We start from the raw sequence: 19681 nt of genomic DNA, 5'->3' as shown, positions 1-19681 counted from the left end.
TTTTTTTTAAATCCCATTTTTCCCGAAATTTCCAGGAAGTTCCCATTGACATAAATGCAACATTTTTCCAAGTTACACAATTCCCAATTTTTTTAACCTATTCTAACAATTCCAACATCAACACATTCCACTCACCCTGAACATTCAAACTAACACTTTCCCAAGATTCAATCAAAATTCCTGTTTTCCTGGAAATTCAAAAAATTCTTACATTCATACTACATTCTATCAGCATTTCAGTTCAACTTCAGTATTGGAGCATTCACATGCAATTCCTTCAGCAATTGCCTCATCTAGTTTGTTTATATAATGGTTTAAAAATGTCTCTATTGTGTATTCGTCCGACCAGTTTTAGCCGAAGAGTCTGATCAGTGACAAAAAGATGATCTTTAGTTTGTCAAATTACAAAACCTTGAGCTTAAAAAAACATTTTGAAATAAGATCAAATATGATTGTGGAAAGAAAATGAAGGGACAAGACCTTATATTTTATTAACATCGACATTTCTGCCTTTAAGTGGCGAAAACAGTTTTATTCTCTCGTTTTTCACCAAGTATGTGGTAAAACGGTCAACAACACATGAAAGATTATCATGGTGGAAAGAGTAAATTATTTATTATAAGTCATGTACACAGAAATGAGAGAAAATTGTCTGTTTCTAAGAATTCAACTGTGGTAAACTTGGATATAAAGAAAATGTAAATTTATCCCAAAGTCTGATGTATTTTACAGACAGTATTCATTGAACATGATCTTACCGGAAACAAACTAGAAAAATTACAAATTAATTTAAAAGCACAAAACAAAACAGTTTTTTTTAGTTTGGTTTTAATACAAAAATCCAGATATACATGGCAAGCTCAGGTTTTTTTTTCTTTCACAGCCGAATTAGAAGGAAAACTAGGAAAAAAGGGTTGAAAAAGAACAAAAGATCAAATTTCAGGTGTTGAATCTTTGCCTTTTAATGTTTGAAAGTTTTACCCCAGAAAAACAGGTTTGGGTGACAAATATTGACCTCAAGAGTAGGATTTCAGTGGAAGACCCCGCTGCAAGAATTCTTGTGTCGATGCAAAAACACTCCAATGACGTCTGAGCAATCCCCGAGCGTTAAAACTAGAACTGCTGCAAGATGGACAGGAAGGTGTCTTACAATATTGCTTGGATCCATCGCTCTCTCCCAACAACACGTTGAACTGGAGCAGTCTATTTGAGAAGCGCAACCTTTTAAGTTTTCATTCTGTGCTACGAGCCGCTCAGTACTGGTAAGATTTCAACCGTGTACGTGTGTGTGTGCGACAGTCATGGTTCCTGCAAGGTGGTTTGTGAGAACGACTGCTGCTTAAATGATTGTTACGGCGGATACAAATCGCCTACTTCAAGTCCCCTTCAGAACTCTTTGTGCTGATCTGATGACTCAAATCCAGTCCAAATCCCACTGTCAACTTAAATGTAAAACAAAGAATGCGTTTGTAGAAGCAGCACAGAGTCAAACTCCAGTGGTTGTCATCTCAGAGAAACCGCAGTCAGCTCAGTTTCACATTTGCCAATAATTCTTTTTTTTGAAAATTCAGTGTGGTTGGTAGCGCGATTTAAAAAAAGTAAAATGGCCATTTTGTTATCTTCCTCCCCTTTTATCACAAATAAACAACCGCACACATGCTCAGATTCATTCACACCCTTGACACACACACGCACGCACACAGTCCTGATTTTCAGCATATGGGAAAGAGCCAAGCCATGCCGGGTCAGACCCAATTAAGCTGAGCCAAAGGAGGAAACATTATTTCGCTTCCCGTGTGTCTGGCTCTACAAAATGACTGCCAGGCGTACCCACAAGGCTCAGTGCAAGGCCCCTTTCCGTTCCGCGTCCCCTAGTGTCTGGTCATGCTCACATCTCGTTGGCTAGCTCTTCTGTTTCTGTGGATACGTCTCCGTTGACGATCTTGGCGTTCTCGTATCCGGGCGGCATGAACGCTAGCGTGTAGGGGTAAAGCTTGTGACACTCGGCGCGGTACGTCTCAGCACGCTCCTTTGAGTCATCCAGGACGCTGCTCCGAAGATTCTCCAGAATCTCTGTACAAATCTGACTCACGCGCAAAGCACAGACGTCAATATCAACTTTTCATTTGTCATGACATACCAAAATGAATGAATGGGAACACACCTGGATAGTTCTGTTGTCAAGTGACTCATCGAGTGCGGTGGTCAACTCTACTGCCTTTGACACAGTTGACGAGTCCATGTACACCATCATCTTAGCGGCTGAAGAAGGCACAACAACGCAGTTGGAAGCGTCAGCTTATTCTTTACTTGGCTGTGTCCGTGAGTGTGTAAAGCATACCGGCAAATCGGTGTGGTATGGAGTTGGAGTGTTTGTGGAGGTAGGCCTGGTTGAAACTCTCAGCATTGCTGTCCCCAAACAGTCGGGAAACTTCTTGTTTCAGGACAGTTCGAACCACCTCAGGCAGGTCTTTGCTCTCTGAGACTGAGGGAACACAGCAGAGAACATGTGAGCTGATGGTTGGGCCTCCTACGTCACATCCAGTAAACACCGGCGCGGCCACTTTGAAGAGCTTCGAGGCTAGCAGCACTTCTGACAAGTTTATTTCCACAATTGTCTGAGCTGTGTCTTAGAGATCACTTTATGTGATCAGAAACACTTTAAATGTGTCTACACTCTCACAGTCTTGCTGTATTGCTTTGGGTTGCTAAACAACCACTGAGCTAGCATTTTAGCTAGGTAGTTCTCTGGCTGGCAGAGCCTTCATTTTGACGATTTTATCAGCCGACAGGGCTTTGTTCCGCAGAAAATTCTTAATTGTGATGAGACTGAAAATAATTCCACAAAGGACCTTTATTACAGCGAAAGAAAGCACCTCCTGGACACAAGCCGAAACTATCAGAGTGGTCAACAATGCTACACATATTCCCAGACAGGGTAAAATGATTTTCCTTTTTTTGTGTTTGTGTTTTGTTTGTATTTTAAGTGTTGACATTTAAGCTTGCTGTAATGTTCGGATAAAAAAGATTGTTGAGCTATCAACTCCTTGTTGTGTTGGTTTGAGAGCGATACAGGCCAAAAGTTTGGACACATCTTCTCATTCAATGTGTTTTCTTTATTTTATTGTAGATTGTCACAGAAGGCATCAAAACTATGAATGAACACATGTCGAGTTATGTACTTAACAAAAAAAGGTAAAATATCTGAAAACATGTTTTATATTCTAGTTTCTTCAAAATAGCCACCCTTTGCTCTGATTACTGCTTTGCACACTCTTGGCATTCTCTCGATGAGCTTCAAGCACACCTGTGAAGTGAAAACCATTTCAGGTGACTACCTCTTGAAGCTCATTGAGAGAATTCCATGAGTGTGCAAAAAAGTAGGGGGGAAAGAAAAGTTAATCTGAGGCTGAGTTGACTTGAAACTGTTAAATGTTGCACTTTTTATATGTAGAAGAAAAGTTTTGTCATTTTATTTAATCTGATCAACAACTTGAGGCAGTTTAATGTTGATTAACGTGGACCCCGACTTAAACAAGTTGAAAAACGTATTCGCGTGTTACCATTTAGTGGTCAATTGTACGGAATATGTACTGTACTGTGCAATGTACTAATAAAAGTCTCAATCAATCAATAAAAAAAAACACTTTATATGTAGAAAGGTTGTGTTAAGAAACCATTCTGAGCCTTATCTTATTTAGTTTTTTATTTTATATATGTTGACCACATTAACCCTGGCAATGGACCCTGTGTGTATATGTATGTTATTGTTATGCTTAGCATTCATGACTGCCTGCTGTTGCACTGATCAGCCTAGTGGTGGCTCACATCCATCACACACAGAGCTATTTCTATTTTTGGGCAGAATTATTATAGTGTTCCCAATGTTAAAAGGATAAAGCCATTGTTTACAAATTTGGTAAATAAAAAAATTGTGAATAAGATTAAATTAATTGTGCAGCCTTACTTGGACGGTTGGTCAGCATAAGAGAGACCAACTTTAAGAAGTGGTTTTTTTTTGTGTTTTTTTAATAAATGTTGCCTATAAACCACAATCCTTATGAGAGACCAGAACACATGTCTAAAAAAAAAAAAGAAAATAATTTTAACTCTTAAATAAACGTAAATAAAAGTTCACTTACTATGGAACCAATAGCAGAATGATGTTGCGTCCATTTCGACCATCAAACTCAATAAATAACCCTACAAAAAACAATACTTCATTTACATTTTGTGACCTGAATATTAGCCAAGTATTAGCGATACTTTTATTATAAGTGCTAACGTTAAGGACCTACATTTAGCGGCGTATTGATCAGAGAGAGGCAACTTCCTTATGCTGCTGTATTGACAGCATGAGCTGGTGAGGTGCTTTCTTGCCTTGGAGCTCGTAAAAGTTTATTCTAGATTATAAATCATGCCTCCCACCTGGATAGTAAAATGATGTGGACATAAACTGAGAAGTTGGTACACTTTGACAGCCAACTTAAAATTGTAAAATCCCCCCAAAAAGACGATTCGCTCCACCCACCTTTTGTCTTCGTGAGGATTATGAATCATTCTTCATCTAAACGGGAATATATCAACATCCTAACACTCCGCATCCCAGAGAGAGCAGATATTGTACAGCAAATTGTTTAATTATGTTTGTTGGCTTCATGAAAGCAGTGAGTAGTAATCAGTAATGTCAACGGAAAAAGTGGACGTTGTGATGTGTTTGTGAAATTAATGCGCCACCGTAGGGCTGGGCGATATATCGATATGCGCGATATATCGCGGGTTGGTCTCTGTGCAATATAAAAAATGACTATATCGTGATATTCGAGTATGCGTTCTCACGCAGTTGCTTTTAGCTGCGGGCATTAAACTACATGCTCTACTCGCTCTTTCTTGTCTCTCCTCACAGACAACAAGCGCACCTTCTTACATACGTCACATACTGTCACGTTATACGTCACATACGTATACGCCCTCGCTGAGCAGAGAGGTAGCAGCATGGCTAACGTTAGCTGTGATGCTAGCGGTAATACGAGCAAAAGAAGGTGCGAATCTGGTAACAAATGAAGGAATAATTAATTCCCACAAAAAACAGCAGGGGGTCCATCGTCTGGCGGTGGTTTGGCTTCAAGTGGGAATATGTCGAACAGACAACCGTAATTTGTCAAGTGTGGGGCGAAAGCGTTGCTATAAAAAGCAGCATTACTGCTAATATGTAGCATAATTTGAAAAGTCACCTGTTAAAGTTAAAGTACCAATGATTGTCACACACACACTAGCTAGAGAATGAAGAGTGCTTACTCCGCAGTCAACATCGCCGTTCTGTGCCACGCCCACACCATCAAAATGCCGAGGCAAACATTTCCAGATCAACACCGTATGAAAAAAATAGTGATTTTTTAGTTGTGATTTCCTTCTCTGCATGAAAGTTTAAAAGTAGCATATATTAATGCAGTATGAAGAACAATGTTTTAATGTAGACACATAGAATCATCATACTGCTGTTATTATATGCATCAAGTGTTCATTCAAGGCTAAGGCAAAATATCGAAATATATTTCATGTATCGCGATATGGCCTTAAAATATTGCGATATTAAAAAAAGGCCATATCGCCCAGCCCTACGCCACCATATGCTTAAAATGAGCAAAACAAGTAAATATTACATGTTATGAATGTGCCTGTTTCTACATTACATATATACTTACAACATGTATATAAAATGATGGAAGTTTTTGGATGTTTTCTATATGCAGAATAGAGCAACTCTCATTGACTCCATTGTAAGCTGACTTTAGCTCACATTTATTTACTACCGGTACTTACAATGTATACAAAAATAAAAACATGTTCTTGTCTTACATAAGGATTCTGAATGATGGCAGAATTCCAAAAAAGTGCAGTTCCCCTTTAAGCAGGTTCAACTGTGTGAAGCAGAAAAAGCGAAACAAGATGAGATGTTTTCACCTCCTTTGAAGAAGCGCACTAGACACTGGTGTAGCCATGGGTGGTCCTGGTCAATGGCCAACGCTCTCTTCACTGACTGGAGCATCAACATGTACTTTTCTGAAAAGACAACACATAGAAATGATTTTAGTGTAATGTTACGACAGTGAAGGAGTTGTATACAGTAGTTTTAAAAAAAAAAGCTTAGATTTGATTACACAGTAGACCAAAATTATACACATTTTTCCATCCCTGGCATGAACTCAGACAAACATACCTTACCCCTGCTTTTCAGATTAAATTCAGAGGGGAAATGTCTTTTGGAACTGCATAAGATTATAACATACTGTCATAACTTGTTTTAGTTAATCCGTTCCAAAGAGTGGAATCGTATTAAAACCAGAAAATAATATACCAGTAAATCTAATTATCCCCAGACACACAAAAAGTATTAACACATTTTTTATTATAAAGAATAAATATTGTTTTACATGAAGAAAACAATACAAAATACATACTATTAGGAATCAAACTGTGGTAGTTTACATATAAGCTTCTGCTGTTGAAATAAACAATCGACAAGTTTGTTGTCCATGTTAATGTTGCTATTATTTATCTGCATAAAAAAATAATTATTCCTGATAGTGAGAAAAAAAAATGTATCTAGATCTATATAATTTTTAAAATTCCAGACTTTTATGATCTATGTTGCAAAAGGTTCTCAGTTTCATATTTTCTTGTTTAGCGATTTTTTGTCTTGCTATTAGAATGTCCATTAGTGTGGATGAATGTGATCTTACGGTATTCTTGTACAATGGTGCCTTGGAACGTAGTAGTGTCGATGTAGAATGTAGATTTTTGTTTTGTGTCAGACTCCATTATGGTTTTCGTTCTGTCGAAGTGTTGTAAACTTCAATATTTGTCCAGATCCTTTGATATCTTGGGCAAGTACTCCTGCTTCTGCACCACCATTCAGCTTGATGTGAATTTTGCAGTTAGCGCTCCAAGGTCCCTGAATTTCCCCCTGCTTCCTAATGTCAGCAATGTGTTTAGTGAGGTGCTTGTTCATGTACACATTTGTACCCTTTAGCTACTTTCTGTTTCAGCAGTGCTATTTTGGAGTTCCTGTTGGTGACCTTCACGATGACTGGCGTGGAGGTGTTGTTTCTTCCACTCAGTTGGATGCATGCATCAATGGTATTAACATCAACATAAATTTCCTTTGATTGCAGATAGTTGACCACTTGTTGCGCCGTTGAAGCAACATCCATACAATCTGGTTCTCTTCTGTTGCCAACTGTTCTAGCATAGGATCGAGGAGTGATGCGCAGATATTCTGTCATGTAAACTGATATGTCTCTTCTTTGATATTCTCCAGATAGGTGCTATTTTGAAGCAACTGTTGGCGCAATGCTGCATTCTCCTCTTGCAGGACTTTCATATCCTGTCTTGCTGCTGTTGTTTCATGTATCATTGCTCTTGTTCCTTGTTGTAGGACTTTCACCTCATGTCTTACTGCTGTGGTGTCCTCCTGCAGAACTATTTACTATTTTCTCACCGCTGTTAGTTCCTTTATGAGAATCTTCACCTCCTCACTGAACCTCTGTCTTCAAGAAAAGCCTTTCAAGTTGTCTATTTTTTTTATTTCATCTTTGATGTAGAGCCCTATTATCTTGATCCATCTTTGATGTAGAGCCCTATTATCTTGATCCATATTTGATTGTAGAGCCCTATTATCTGTTCTTGCTGCTGCCTGTATGTTTCCAAGAGATGATTTTACATCTATTATTTCCATCATTCAAAGATTTCTTACCACATCACTTTCCAGATCATCTGTTTCTTTAAATTATATCTGTGAACCAGGAGGTTCTGGTTCGAGAGTTTTGCTTCAATTACGTTTATGCATTGCTAAGCAGCCAACTTGAAGCCGTTAACGTTAGCTTTAGCAGCTAGCAGCACTTCTAACTAGTTTTAATTCAACAAATATTGTACCTTGCGCCAGTCTGATTTTATCAGCCTGTTTTGTCGATCCTTTGTGTGATCAAACATGCTTAAAGTTTGTCCAATGTTTCACGGTTTGATAATTTTATAGATTCAGGTTGCTAGGCGACCACTTTGAGCTAGTTTACATTCAATTAGCTTATAATAGCATATCCGTGCCTCTCGCTGGGTAGAGTTCAGATCGAATATGTTTGCAGGCTGTATTGTGGCTGTGATAGAGCTGGGCGATATATCGATATACTCGATATATCGCGGGTTTGTCTCTGTGCGATATAGAAAATGACTATATCGTGATATTCGAGTATGTGTTCTCACGCAGTTGCTTTTAGCTGCTGGCATTACACTGCATGCTTTTCTCACTCTTTCCTGTCTCTCCTTCTCACAGAGACCTAAAAACAAGCGCATCTTCTTACATACGTCACATACTGACGCGCGTGCAACGTCAAACGCTCTCGCGTAGCAGACAGGTAGCGGCATGGGTAACGTTAGCTGTGATGCTAGCGAAGAGGTGCGAGTGGTAATACGAGAGAAAGAAGGTGCGAATCTGGTAACAAATGAAGGAAGAATTAATTCCCAAGAAAAACAGCACGGGGTCCATCGTCTGGCGGTGGTTTGGCTTCAAGCGCGAAGATGTTGAACAAGTATGCAGCAAAAGCTTTAGCAACTTAGCAGCACTGCTAATTTGTAGCATCATTTGAAAAGTCACCCGTTAGAGAATGAAGAGTGCTTGAAACTGCATGTCAACATCTCTGTTCGGTGCCACACCAACAAAATGCAGGCGCAACCAGCACTGACCCAATTGAGCCTGGCGTCTTCCATTTCCACATCAACACCGTATGAAACAAATAGTCAAAAACATAAGGAGATAACATCCGCAGGCACCTACCACATAGCGAAGGACATATACTATTTGACTTCCTATTATGCAGCTCATTTTTATTTGACACGTATTGAAATATCTTGTGTGACATCATGCACAAAAGTGCACTTAATTTGTTTTAAAATATTGTAGTGGCGTTCTGTACAAAAAGTGCACTTTAATTTAGTGTTGTTTTGATATGTCATCTTAGTGACGTCATGCACAAAAGTGCACTAATAGATTGTTTTAAAATGTCTCTGACAATCTTGCACTTTCTGTTTTGGAAATAACATGAATGTTTGTGCTACTGTTTAATAACTGTTTAATAAATACGGTTTAGGTAAATTTACTTAGTTGTGGTTTCCCTCTCTGCATGAACGTTTAAAATGAGCATATATTAATGCAGTATGAACAAGAATGTTTTAATGTAGACACATAGAATCATCATACTGCTGTGATTATATGCATCAAGTGTTCATTCAAAGCTAAGGAAAAATATCGAGATATATATCGTGACATGGCCAAAAAATATCGAGATATTAATAAAAGGCCATATCGCCCAGCCCTGGGCTGTGATCACTATCAGTGGTCAGGAAAACTCCTATTTTAGTCAAAACTTGTAACGACAACAGTTTTTTGTTTTGCTTCCACTCGTGGTAATAGAAAGTCGGATCAGTATTGGCCAAAACTCAAGGCTCCAATACCGGGATAGAACTAAACACCTCTCGTACGGAATTCACTTTCTATAAGGGCTGGGCGATTATATGATCGATAAAGACAATAAATTCCAGGTCGATCAGTGATCAGCTGCCACTATTTTTAACTCGATGAAATATGGCGGAAATATTTGTGACTACTGCCAATCAGAATCTACTTTTTCCCGCCCCACCTCCTGTAAGATTGCGTACTTAACACAGAATGGCGGAACTTTGAGATAAACGAGGAGCCGAGAGCAGCGAAAAAAATGTCAGCAATAACTTGGAGAAGGAGTTATCCTTCAAAGATGAGGCTATTGTCGATAAAAAAGGGTTACTAAACAACTTTGTGGCGGTGGTTTGAGTATCACCAAAGTGACATGGAGTAAATTAAGCCAATGTGCAAGGTATGTTGGCAGTCAATGCCTTCAAAAACCAGCCAAGCGACACATTTATTTAATCATTTAGAAAAGTACCACATAAGTGACTACATAGAAAGCCTTAAAAGTTGACAGGAGTCTACACAGCCTTCCATTGCTTCCAGCACAGGTAGCATTAGCACTTTAGCCGCTACTAGCACTGGACTAATACGGTAGTCTCATCTTTTGCAGCCATTGACTGGTACGAGCAACATTCCAAGAGGAGAAAAACTATTTCACAGGCAACTGCTTGTTGTCTAGCGAAAAAATTATGCCTCAAAACTCAGTGGAGAAGGATGGATTAACATTCAATGAAAGTGTTGGACCCACGGTACAAATTCCCTGGCAACAAGCAATGGTCTAGCTCTACTTCTGAAGACCAGCAGGCTGCTGAGGTGGAACTAAACAGTTACCGGCAAGCACTAAATGCAGATTGTGAAACCAATCCATTGGCATGGCGGAAGACCCACTCCACAACATTTTCTAGAGTTAACATGTTAGCAAGACATTACCTCTGTATTTCTGCCAGCAGCTCACCCTTGGAGAGAGCTTTTAGCACAAGGGGGCAATGTTGTGTCTTGCCACAGAGCAGCTTTAAAGCCAGACGTTGTAGACAAGTTAGTTTTTATAGCAAAAAACCTCGGCCTAAGTCTTAAATAATGTGCATTAGGTCCAGCATGTATACTCAGATGCTTTGCACTTTTTATTCGGGTGGTTTGTAATATCCCAATATAACCCATTTGTATGGTTATTAAAAATGACGTTTGAAAGTAACAATAAAATTAACAAGATATGTAGTATCATAACTTGAAAATAACATTTAACATTTCAAGAATATACATAATGCAGTGTTTTGTTATAGGATAGGATATACTATTTATCCCACAATGGGGAAATTACATTGTTGCAGTGCGTTTTTTACATAAAGGAGCAGAAATAAAACGTAATGAAAAACAAAAAAATATTAATAAATACCACATATTTCACACAAATATGTATCAATAAAATATAAATTAAAACACTAACATTTGTATTGCACACAAAAAAAGTTATCACATAAGTGCGTTGTAAAGTCTTATGGCTGTGGCAAGAAAGGACCAGCGGCAGCGCTCCTTCTTGCACTGTGGATGTAACAGTCTATTACTGTGTTCAAATCCAAAAGGCACCACATGGGCGAGCCTACTCTATACAGTATTTACAACCTTACTAGTTCACTTCACAGCCACAGATTGTTTATCTAGTTCAGTGGTTCTCAAATGGGGGTACGCGTACCCCTGGGGGTACTTGAAGGTATGCCAAGGGGTACGTGAGATTTTTTTTTTTAAATATTCTAAAAATAGCAACAATTTGAAAATCCTTTATAAATATATTTATTGAATAATGCTTCAACAAAATATGAATGTAAGTTCATAAACTGAACATCAAATCAAGTAGGCTATTTCATTCATTACAATGCAACAGTGCAATATTCAGTGTTGACAGCTGGATTTTTTGTGGACATGTTCCATAAATATTGATGTTAAAGATTTCTTTTTTTGTGAAGAAATGTTTATAATTAAGTTCATGGATCCAGATGGGTCTCTATTACAATCCCCAAAGAGGGCCCTTTAAGTTGATGATTACTTCTATGTGTAGAAATCTTTATTTATAATTGAATCACTTGTTTGTTTTTAGTTATTCATGAATCCAGATGGATCTCTATTACAATCCCCAAAGAGGGCCCTTTAAGTTGATGATTACTTCTATGTGTAGAAATCTTTATTTATAATTGAATCACTTGTTTGTTTTTAGTTATTTTTATATCTTTTTTTCCAAATAGTTCAAGAAAGACCACTACAAATGAGCAATATTTTGCACTGTTATACAATTTAATAAATCAGAAACTGATGACATAGTGCTGTATTTTACTTCTTTATCTCTTTTTTTCAACCAAAAATGCTTTGCTCTGATTAGGGGGTACTTGAATTAAAACATTTTCACAGGGGGTACATCACTGAAAAAGGTTGAGAACCACTGATCTAGTTATTTACACATTACTTTGGCATGTTTGCTTTGATGGCTTTGACATGAGCTTTTTTTGGCAAATTCCTGAGAAGCTTGCATTTTCCTTTTTGTTTCTGCTTTAGTGGATTTTGCCTTGGATTTTATAGCCAATTTCTGTCTCTCTACTTCTAACTGCTCCAAATGCAAAAATCACAAAGAGTACAAACAATGTTTATTATATTAGCTTACTTCCTTTATCTGAATATCATGCTATAAATTTGTGATTTATAGCATGAAATAAATATCTTGCAGTCATGTCGTTTGTTTCAAAATGATGAAACTATTCAATGTCAAAATATAAACAGTAATGAACAAAATATCAGCTACTGTCTTGTTCTAAAACACCAATGAAAATGAAATGTAGAGTTTAGACAGGCTATACTGTAGCAAAAGTCATCACATGTCTGCCACAATCATGTGTGTTCTTAAATGTGTATTCCATGTCTTTCATGTTGAGAGCAGTTTTGATTAGGGCTTACAAGGTAAACAACTAAAATGAATGTGTTGGGCATTGTTTTATCCAGATGCTTACATTTGTCCAAATGTGGCCAAGTAGATGCATTGTGGGTTTCTTAGACGTCGTCTTCAAACCCCGTTTCCATAGGAGTTGTGAAATTGTGTTAGATGTAAATATAAACGGAATACAATGATTTGCAAATCCTTTTCTACCCATATTCAATTGAATGCACTAGAAAGACAAGATATTTGATGTTCACAATCATGTGTTTAAATGTGTATTCCATGTCTTTCATGTTGAGAGCAGTTTTGATTTGGGCTTACAAGGTAAACAACTAAAATGAATGTGTTGGGCATTGTTTTATCCAGATGCTTACATTTGTCCAAATGTGGCCAAGTAGATGCATTGTGGGTTTCCTAGACGTCGTCTACAAACCCCGTTTCCATAGGAGTTGGGAAATTGTGTTAGATGTAAATATAAACGGAATACAATGATTTGCAAATCCTTTTCAACCCATATTCAATTGAATGCACTAGAAAGACAAGATATTTGATGTTCAAACTCATAAACTTTTTTTTTTTTTGCAAATAATAATTAACTTAGAATTTCATGGCTGAAACGCGTGCCAAAGTAGTTGGGAAAGGGCATGTTCACCACTGTGTTAATTACAAACCTTTTCTTTTAACAACACTCAAACGATTGGGAACTGAGAAAACTAATTGTTAAAGCTTTGAAAGTGGAATTCTTTCCCATTCTTGTTTTATGTAGAGCTTCAGTCGTTCAACAGTCCGGGGTCTCCGCTGTCGTATTTTACGCTCCATAATGCGCCACACATTTTCGAAGGGAGACAGGTCTGGACTGCAGGCAGCCCAGGAAAGTACCTGCACTCTTTTTTTACGAAGCCACGCTGTTGTAACACGTGCTAAATGTGGCTTGGCATTGTCTTGCTGAAATAAGCAGGGGCGTCCATGAAAAAGACGGTGCTTAGATGGCAGCATATGTTGTTCCAAAACCTGTATGTACCTTTCAGCATTAATGGTACCTTCACAGATGTGTAAGTTACCCATGCCTTGGGCACTAATGCACCCCCATACCATCACAGATGCTGGCTTTTGAACTTTGCGTCGATAACAGTCTGGATGGTTCGCTTCCCCTTTGGTCCGGATGACACGATGTCGAATATTTCCAAAAACAATTTGAAATGTGGACTCGTCAGACCACAGAACACTTTTCCACTTTGCATGAGTCCATCTTAGATGATCTTGGGCCCGTTTCTGGATGTTGTTGATAAATGGCTTTCGCTTTGCATAGTAGAGCTTTAACTTGCACTTATAGATGTAGCGACAAACTGTATTTAGTGACAGTGGTTTTCTGAAGTGTTCCTGAGCCCATGTGGTGATATCCTTTAGAGATTGATGTCGGTTTTTGATACAGTGCCGTCTGAGGGATCAAAGGTTACGGTCACTCAATGTTGGTTTAAGGCCATGCCGCTTACGTGAAGTGATTTCTCCAGATTCTCTGAACCTTTTGATGATATTATGGACCGTAGATGTTGAAATCCCTACATTTCTTGCAAATGCACTTTGAGAAACGTTGTTCTTAAACTGTTTGAATATTTGCTCACGCAGTTGTGGACAAAGGGATGTACCTCGCCCCATCCTTTCTTGTGAAAGACTGAGCATTTTTTGGGAAGCTGTTTTTATACCCAATCATGGCACCCACCTGTTCTCAATTAGCCTGCACACCTGTGAGATGTTCCAAATAAGTGTTTGATGAGCATTCCTCAACTTTATCAGTATTTATTGCCACCTTTTCCAACTTCTTTGTCACATGTTGCTGGCATCAAATTCTAAAGTTAATGACTATTTGCAAAAAAAAAAAAGTTTATCAGTTTGAACATCAAAAATGTTGTCTTTGTAGCATATTCAACTGAATATGGGTTGAAAATGATTTGCAAATCATGGTATTCCGTTTATATTTACATCTAACACAATTTCCCAACTCATATGGAAACGGGGTTTGTACATTGCTAAAATAAAAATCTAAGGAAGAGCATCCCTCTGCCATCTTCCACTAGTTTTTTTAAATATATAAATCCCCCGTTTGAATATTCCCTCTTCTCTTCTTGTCGTCAATTGGGATGTGCGTGTCTGTTGTGGGTATCCCTTCCTGGTTTGATGACCTGCCCTATCTTGCCTCTGATTGGCCTGTCCGTAATGTTTTGCCCTAATCTTAACCAATCGTGACTAAGCATAGTAAACCAACCAACCAATCATAGATTTTCTTATATGTAAACCAACCGATCATCATTGATAGTTCCCGTATATGTTGTGCCCTTCCCGTGGAGTTGCTTTGCTATGTAGCTTCGATTTTTAAGTTAATAATTTTTAATGGAAAACCGTAGTTTTTACCACTGGAATATCAAAAACTATACTCATTACGGGAAAACCGTAGTAGGTCAGAAAAAACTAAAAAAAAATTTAAAAGATTTTTACAGAGATAAAAAAGACAGATTCCCGACTATGGACGGAAAAATCACATGCCTGAACGGATTAAGTTTTGTGTTATCATTCAATAGCCGTTAGATTAAAATGTGCAGGAAACTCTGGAGGTTTAAAGCTAACACTGATGCATTCATTTTAGCTGCTGCTTCTCCTGCCAACATGGCGATTTAAACAAAACTAGTCAAGTGACATTCAGAGCTCTATTGTGTTTCTCACCTTCTTTATCAGAGTACTGGCTTATTTTAGGGACTGAGTCTACAGTGCATGTTAAATCGTACAAAACCAAGTTACTACTGTATAAAAGGTTGTAGCCTTTTTTTATTTATTTAACTTAAGATATATAGTTTTTGGTTCATGTTAAAATACTTTCACAAACCATTTGAATGATATCCAAACAATGTGATGCCTGATTTATATTCACATGTTTAAAAGCAAACTTTAAGACTATTCTATAGTATTCACAGATTTTCCTGCATATGATAACACTTATTTTCTAATTTTTCACCTTTGGATGAAAACAAAGTGACAGGGTTTTCTAGCTCTTCGTTTCCTACTAACCTTTTCTGAAGTAGATTTCAAATGCCATTAGGTGTGTGTCTATTTTATCTTTGACGAGGTGTTTGAGAGGTATCAGGAACTTGACTGCTTCTTCCAGTGGATTTTCTACCTGTAAACAAGATGTCAGGAACAGTCAACACCACCTTGACCTACTTGGCCATCTCTAATATCTCCAACAAACCTTGACCAATTTGTCAGGAATGAGCTCCTCTTTCGGGCCTCCAATCTCTTCGTCGTCATCCTCCTTTTTCTTTTTCTGATTCTTCAACTGCTTCTCCTTCTCCGCAATCTTCTTTTCCTCCTCCACCTGAGCCTTTTTCTGGGCTCTCCGTTGCTTGTTTCTGATCTTCTTCAACTCTTTGTCCGACAGGTTAGCTGCAAGAGAGTTCCAAGATGGGTGATGGTAGGAAAGAAGCACAACTGCTCCTCTCACCTCCCAGGGGGTGATCAAGGGTGATGGGTCAAATGCAGAGAATAATTTCGCCACACCTAGTGTGTGTGTGTTTGTGTGTGTGTGTGTGTGTGTGTGTGACAATCATTGGTACTTTAACTTTAACTGCATGCAAATGTTCTTTTTGTTTCAGAAAACGTCTTCTTTGTTTCCCACAGGACTGCAATATATTTGTGGCGGTGGGCTGTGACATCATTTAATATGCATAATTGGCCATGACGCTGTAGGAGACAGAAACACCTGCTGCTTGTTGAGAAAACAGATACATGATTTCATGTTAACCTCCAAAAAGGCCAATAAAAGCCAAAGTTGCACCATTTGAAAAACAGAATCTCGAAAGGTCTGAATTAAACTCACTGTCATTATTGGATCCTTAAATATTGTCCGATAACAATATTGATCCGAAACAATATCAGCAAGAATCATATGTACATTTATTATTATAAGTGTGGAATGTTAGAAAAGGTTTGATCAAGTAAAATTAGCTAAACAGAGAACAATGATAGGTATGAAGAAGTTGAGGTGGAGTGGTAAATATTTTTGGTGACACCTACAGGCCGCATTCATTCATCAAGGTAAGTTCATAACGCACTGCAGGGTTTCCCCTAAATTTAGTTGATTGTGGTGCACAGCCACAACAAAAAATAAAAGCAGTAACACTTTACAAATTAAGGTTTTTTTAAACATGAAAACAAATTTAAGTAATATACAGTGGAACCTCAATTTATGTACCCCTCTGTTTGCAAACTTTTCAATTTTCGAAGCGTGTGCCTCCGTGTGAGAACCATGTCTCTATGTACAAACAGTCCATTCAGTCATCTATTTTACATGCCTGCCAGGCAAAACTCAGGGAGCATCATTTTAGCAGATGCGGAGCCTTTTACTCAGGTCCTGCTTTCCTAGTCACTTTTATCCTTTTAACAGTCTAAAACAACGCGAGCATAGGGCATTTTTCTTCGAGAAATCAACATGCCGCCCAGAACGCTATGACAGATGCTTCCTGGCACACCACTTCGAGCTTTGCATTGTTAATGAGCCGTCAAATGAATACAACCTATTATTTAAGCACTATAAGCCATAATTAGTTAGAAAAACATCTTAATGATATTTGAGATGTTTTTCAATGCTTTTATTTAAAAAAAACTTGCATCCGAATCACCCGTCAGCATATGCGCAACAGCTGATTGCGAAACGCAGTTGGCCGTCGGGAAAAGAAAAAAGAGAAAACACGTTTAGTAAAAAGGTATTTCAACCTAATGCATTTCTTGTTCAAGCTTGTGAAAACTACCCAAATTTTGACATTACTACAGGAAAGTAACATCCTACTTTACGCTGTGTGCGCCTTCAAACCTCTGGACATCTGTGTGGGAGAACCCCAATGCGTGTGTATTTTCTCTGGGTACTCCCGCATCCTCTCAAATTACCAAAACATGCATGTTAGGCTAATTGGAGAATCTAAATTTTTCATAGGCTTGAATATGAATGTGAATGATTGTATGTCTATTAGAGGTGGGAATCTTTGGGCACCTCACGATTTGATTCGATTATTAAAAATCAATTATTGATGCATCTTTAATTTATGTATGTTGATGATTTATCACTTGCAACTTTTAAAAAAAACTGTTCATTTGGAATAAGAAACAGTTAAATTAATTCCCACATGTTTTAAATTAGTAAAAATGTGTGCAAAACTGGACCATAAGTGCCCTATAATAAAGGAGCTGGTCGGATCCCTCGGTGAGGTGGCTCGCTGCAGTCAGCCACAGTTTAGAACTGTCTGCATTACTTTATTTACAATAAATAATCGATTGACGTTTACTAACCGATTCTATAATCATCCATGTCCGAATTGCTATGCATCTAAGAATCAATTACGGGGGACGACATGGCTTGGTTGGTAATCCGTTGTGTCCTTGAGTATGACACTTCACCCTTGCTCCTGATGGGTCGTGGTTAGGGCATTGCATGGCAGCTCCCACAGTCAGTGTGAATGGGTGAATGTGAAAATAGTGTCAAAGCGCTTAAAGTACCTTGAAGGTAGTAAAGCGCTATACATGTATAACCCATTTACCATTATTTCCCCCACCTCTAATGTCTATATATGTGCCCTGCGTGTGGTCATGCTAATTTGGGATAGCTTGTCAATGAGCTGGTCCATTGTATGTCAGCATTAAGCAGAGCCAACCATCAACCTGTAAAATTGTATTGCTTTTTTGATTTTTTTCCAAACTGTATTATTAATGATTCCTACATGCATGTGCACTTCATCTGTACTTTCCTTTGTGTGCTTAGTTTCACAGGGATTTCATTGTGGAGAATATCAATAAACCACCTCAAGTTTCATTTTTCCATCACTATTTCAAAGGACTGTTTACATATTTGGCAAACTAAATTCCAACATTCAGAGAGGTCAGAATACAGTGCAGTCTGTGTTACTTTTTACAAATTTTAATAAGACGACTGTCAAAATTAACAAATTACCTCATGTGAATAATCACAATTATTGCATTAATAATTTACACACTTAGATTAATCATGCAATTTATTTTGACAGTAAAAGCTATTTTACCCTAACCGTTAGACGGCCAGTGATCCGATCAATGAATATGTATGTACGAAAATGAGTAAGGAGACTCTGGCTGGCGTGCTTACTGGTAAATTTCCACTGTAAAATACAGCCTGAAAGAACTTTGGATAAAACTGTTACCAGGTTTTGTGCAAATAAATGACATACATTGAAGTAAAACGTTCCTGGATGACATTGTGACAATAACATTGCATTTGTGTACACATATCAGGGTCTTTTCTTAAGATAATTTTAATTATTCAAGTGAGTAATCACTCCGGATTAACCTAAATTACAAAATGAGATTAATCTGATTTAAATAATTAATCATTTGACCATCTAGTTAATACTAAAATATACCAATACACGCACACACATACATATATATATATATATATATATATACATATACATATATATATATACACATATATAAATATATACACACACATATACAGATTCTCACACACACATATATATATCTATATACACAGATTCACACACACGCATTTACAGGTAAAAGCCAGTAAATTAGAATATTTTGAAAAACTTGATTTATTTCAGTAATTGCATTCAAAAGGTGTAACTTGTACATTATATTTATTCATTGCACACAGACTGATGCATTCAAATGTTTATTTCATTTAATTTTGATGATTTGAAGTGGCAACAAATGAAAATCCAAAATTCCGTGTGTCACAAAATTAGAATATTACTTAAGGCTAATACAAAAAAGGGATTTTTAGAAATGTTGGCCAACTGAAAAGTATGAAAATGAAAAATATGAGCATGTACAATACTCAATACTTGGTTGGAGCTTCTTTTGCCTCAATTACTGCGTTAATGCGGCGTGGCATGGAGTCGAAGAGTTTCTGGCACTGCTCAGGTGTTATGAGAGCCCAGGTTGCTCTGATAGTGGCCTTCAACTCTTCTGAGTTTTTGGGTCTGGCATTCTGCATCTTCCTTTTCACAATACCCCACAGATTTTCTATGGGGCTAAGGTCAGGGGAGTTGGCGGGCCAATTTAGAACAGAAATACCATGGTCCGTAAACCAGGCACGGGTAGATTTTGCGCTGTGTGCAGGCGCCAAGTCCTGTTGGAACTTGAAATCTCCATCTCCATAGAGCAGGTCAGCAGCAGGAAGCATGAAGTGCTCCAAAACTTGCTGGTAGACGGCTGCGTTG

General features: G+C 37.9%; 1 protein-coding gene across 1 annotated transcript in view; it reads right to left on the bottom strand.

Moving 5' to 3' along the window:
- Positions 1 to 937: 937 nt before the first annotated feature.
- The window catches only part of naa15b (N-alpha-acetyltransferase 15, NatA auxiliary subunit b), a 66862-nt gene continuing 48118 nt past the window's right edge, over positions 938 to 19681 (bottom strand). The window contains exons 15-20 of the mRNA XM_061977104.1: positions 15661 to 15854; positions 15480 to 15588; positions 5965 to 6063; positions 2342 to 2485; positions 2165 to 2262; positions 938 to 2083 (exon numbers count right to left, since the gene is read on the bottom strand). Coding sequence (XP_061833088.1) covers positions 1889 to 2083; positions 2165 to 2262; positions 2342 to 2485; positions 5965 to 6063; positions 15480 to 15588; positions 15661 to 15854 — 839 coding nt within the window. The 3' untranslated portion in view covers positions 938 to 1888. The remainder of the gene's footprint in view (positions 2084 to 2164; positions 2263 to 2341; positions 2486 to 5964; positions 6064 to 15479; positions 15589 to 15660; positions 15855 to 19681) is intronic.

Source organism: Nerophis lumbriciformis, linkage group LG16 (genome assembly GCF_033978685.3).
Source record: "Nerophis lumbriciformis linkage group LG16, RoL_Nlum_v2.1, whole genome shotgun sequence".
NCBI classification, from domain to species: Eukaryota; Metazoa; Chordata; class Actinopteri; order Syngnathiformes; family Syngnathidae; genus Nerophis; species Nerophis lumbriciformis.
Note: the sequence above shows the minus strand (reverse complement) of the source record. Positions and strands in the feature narration are given on the sequence as shown.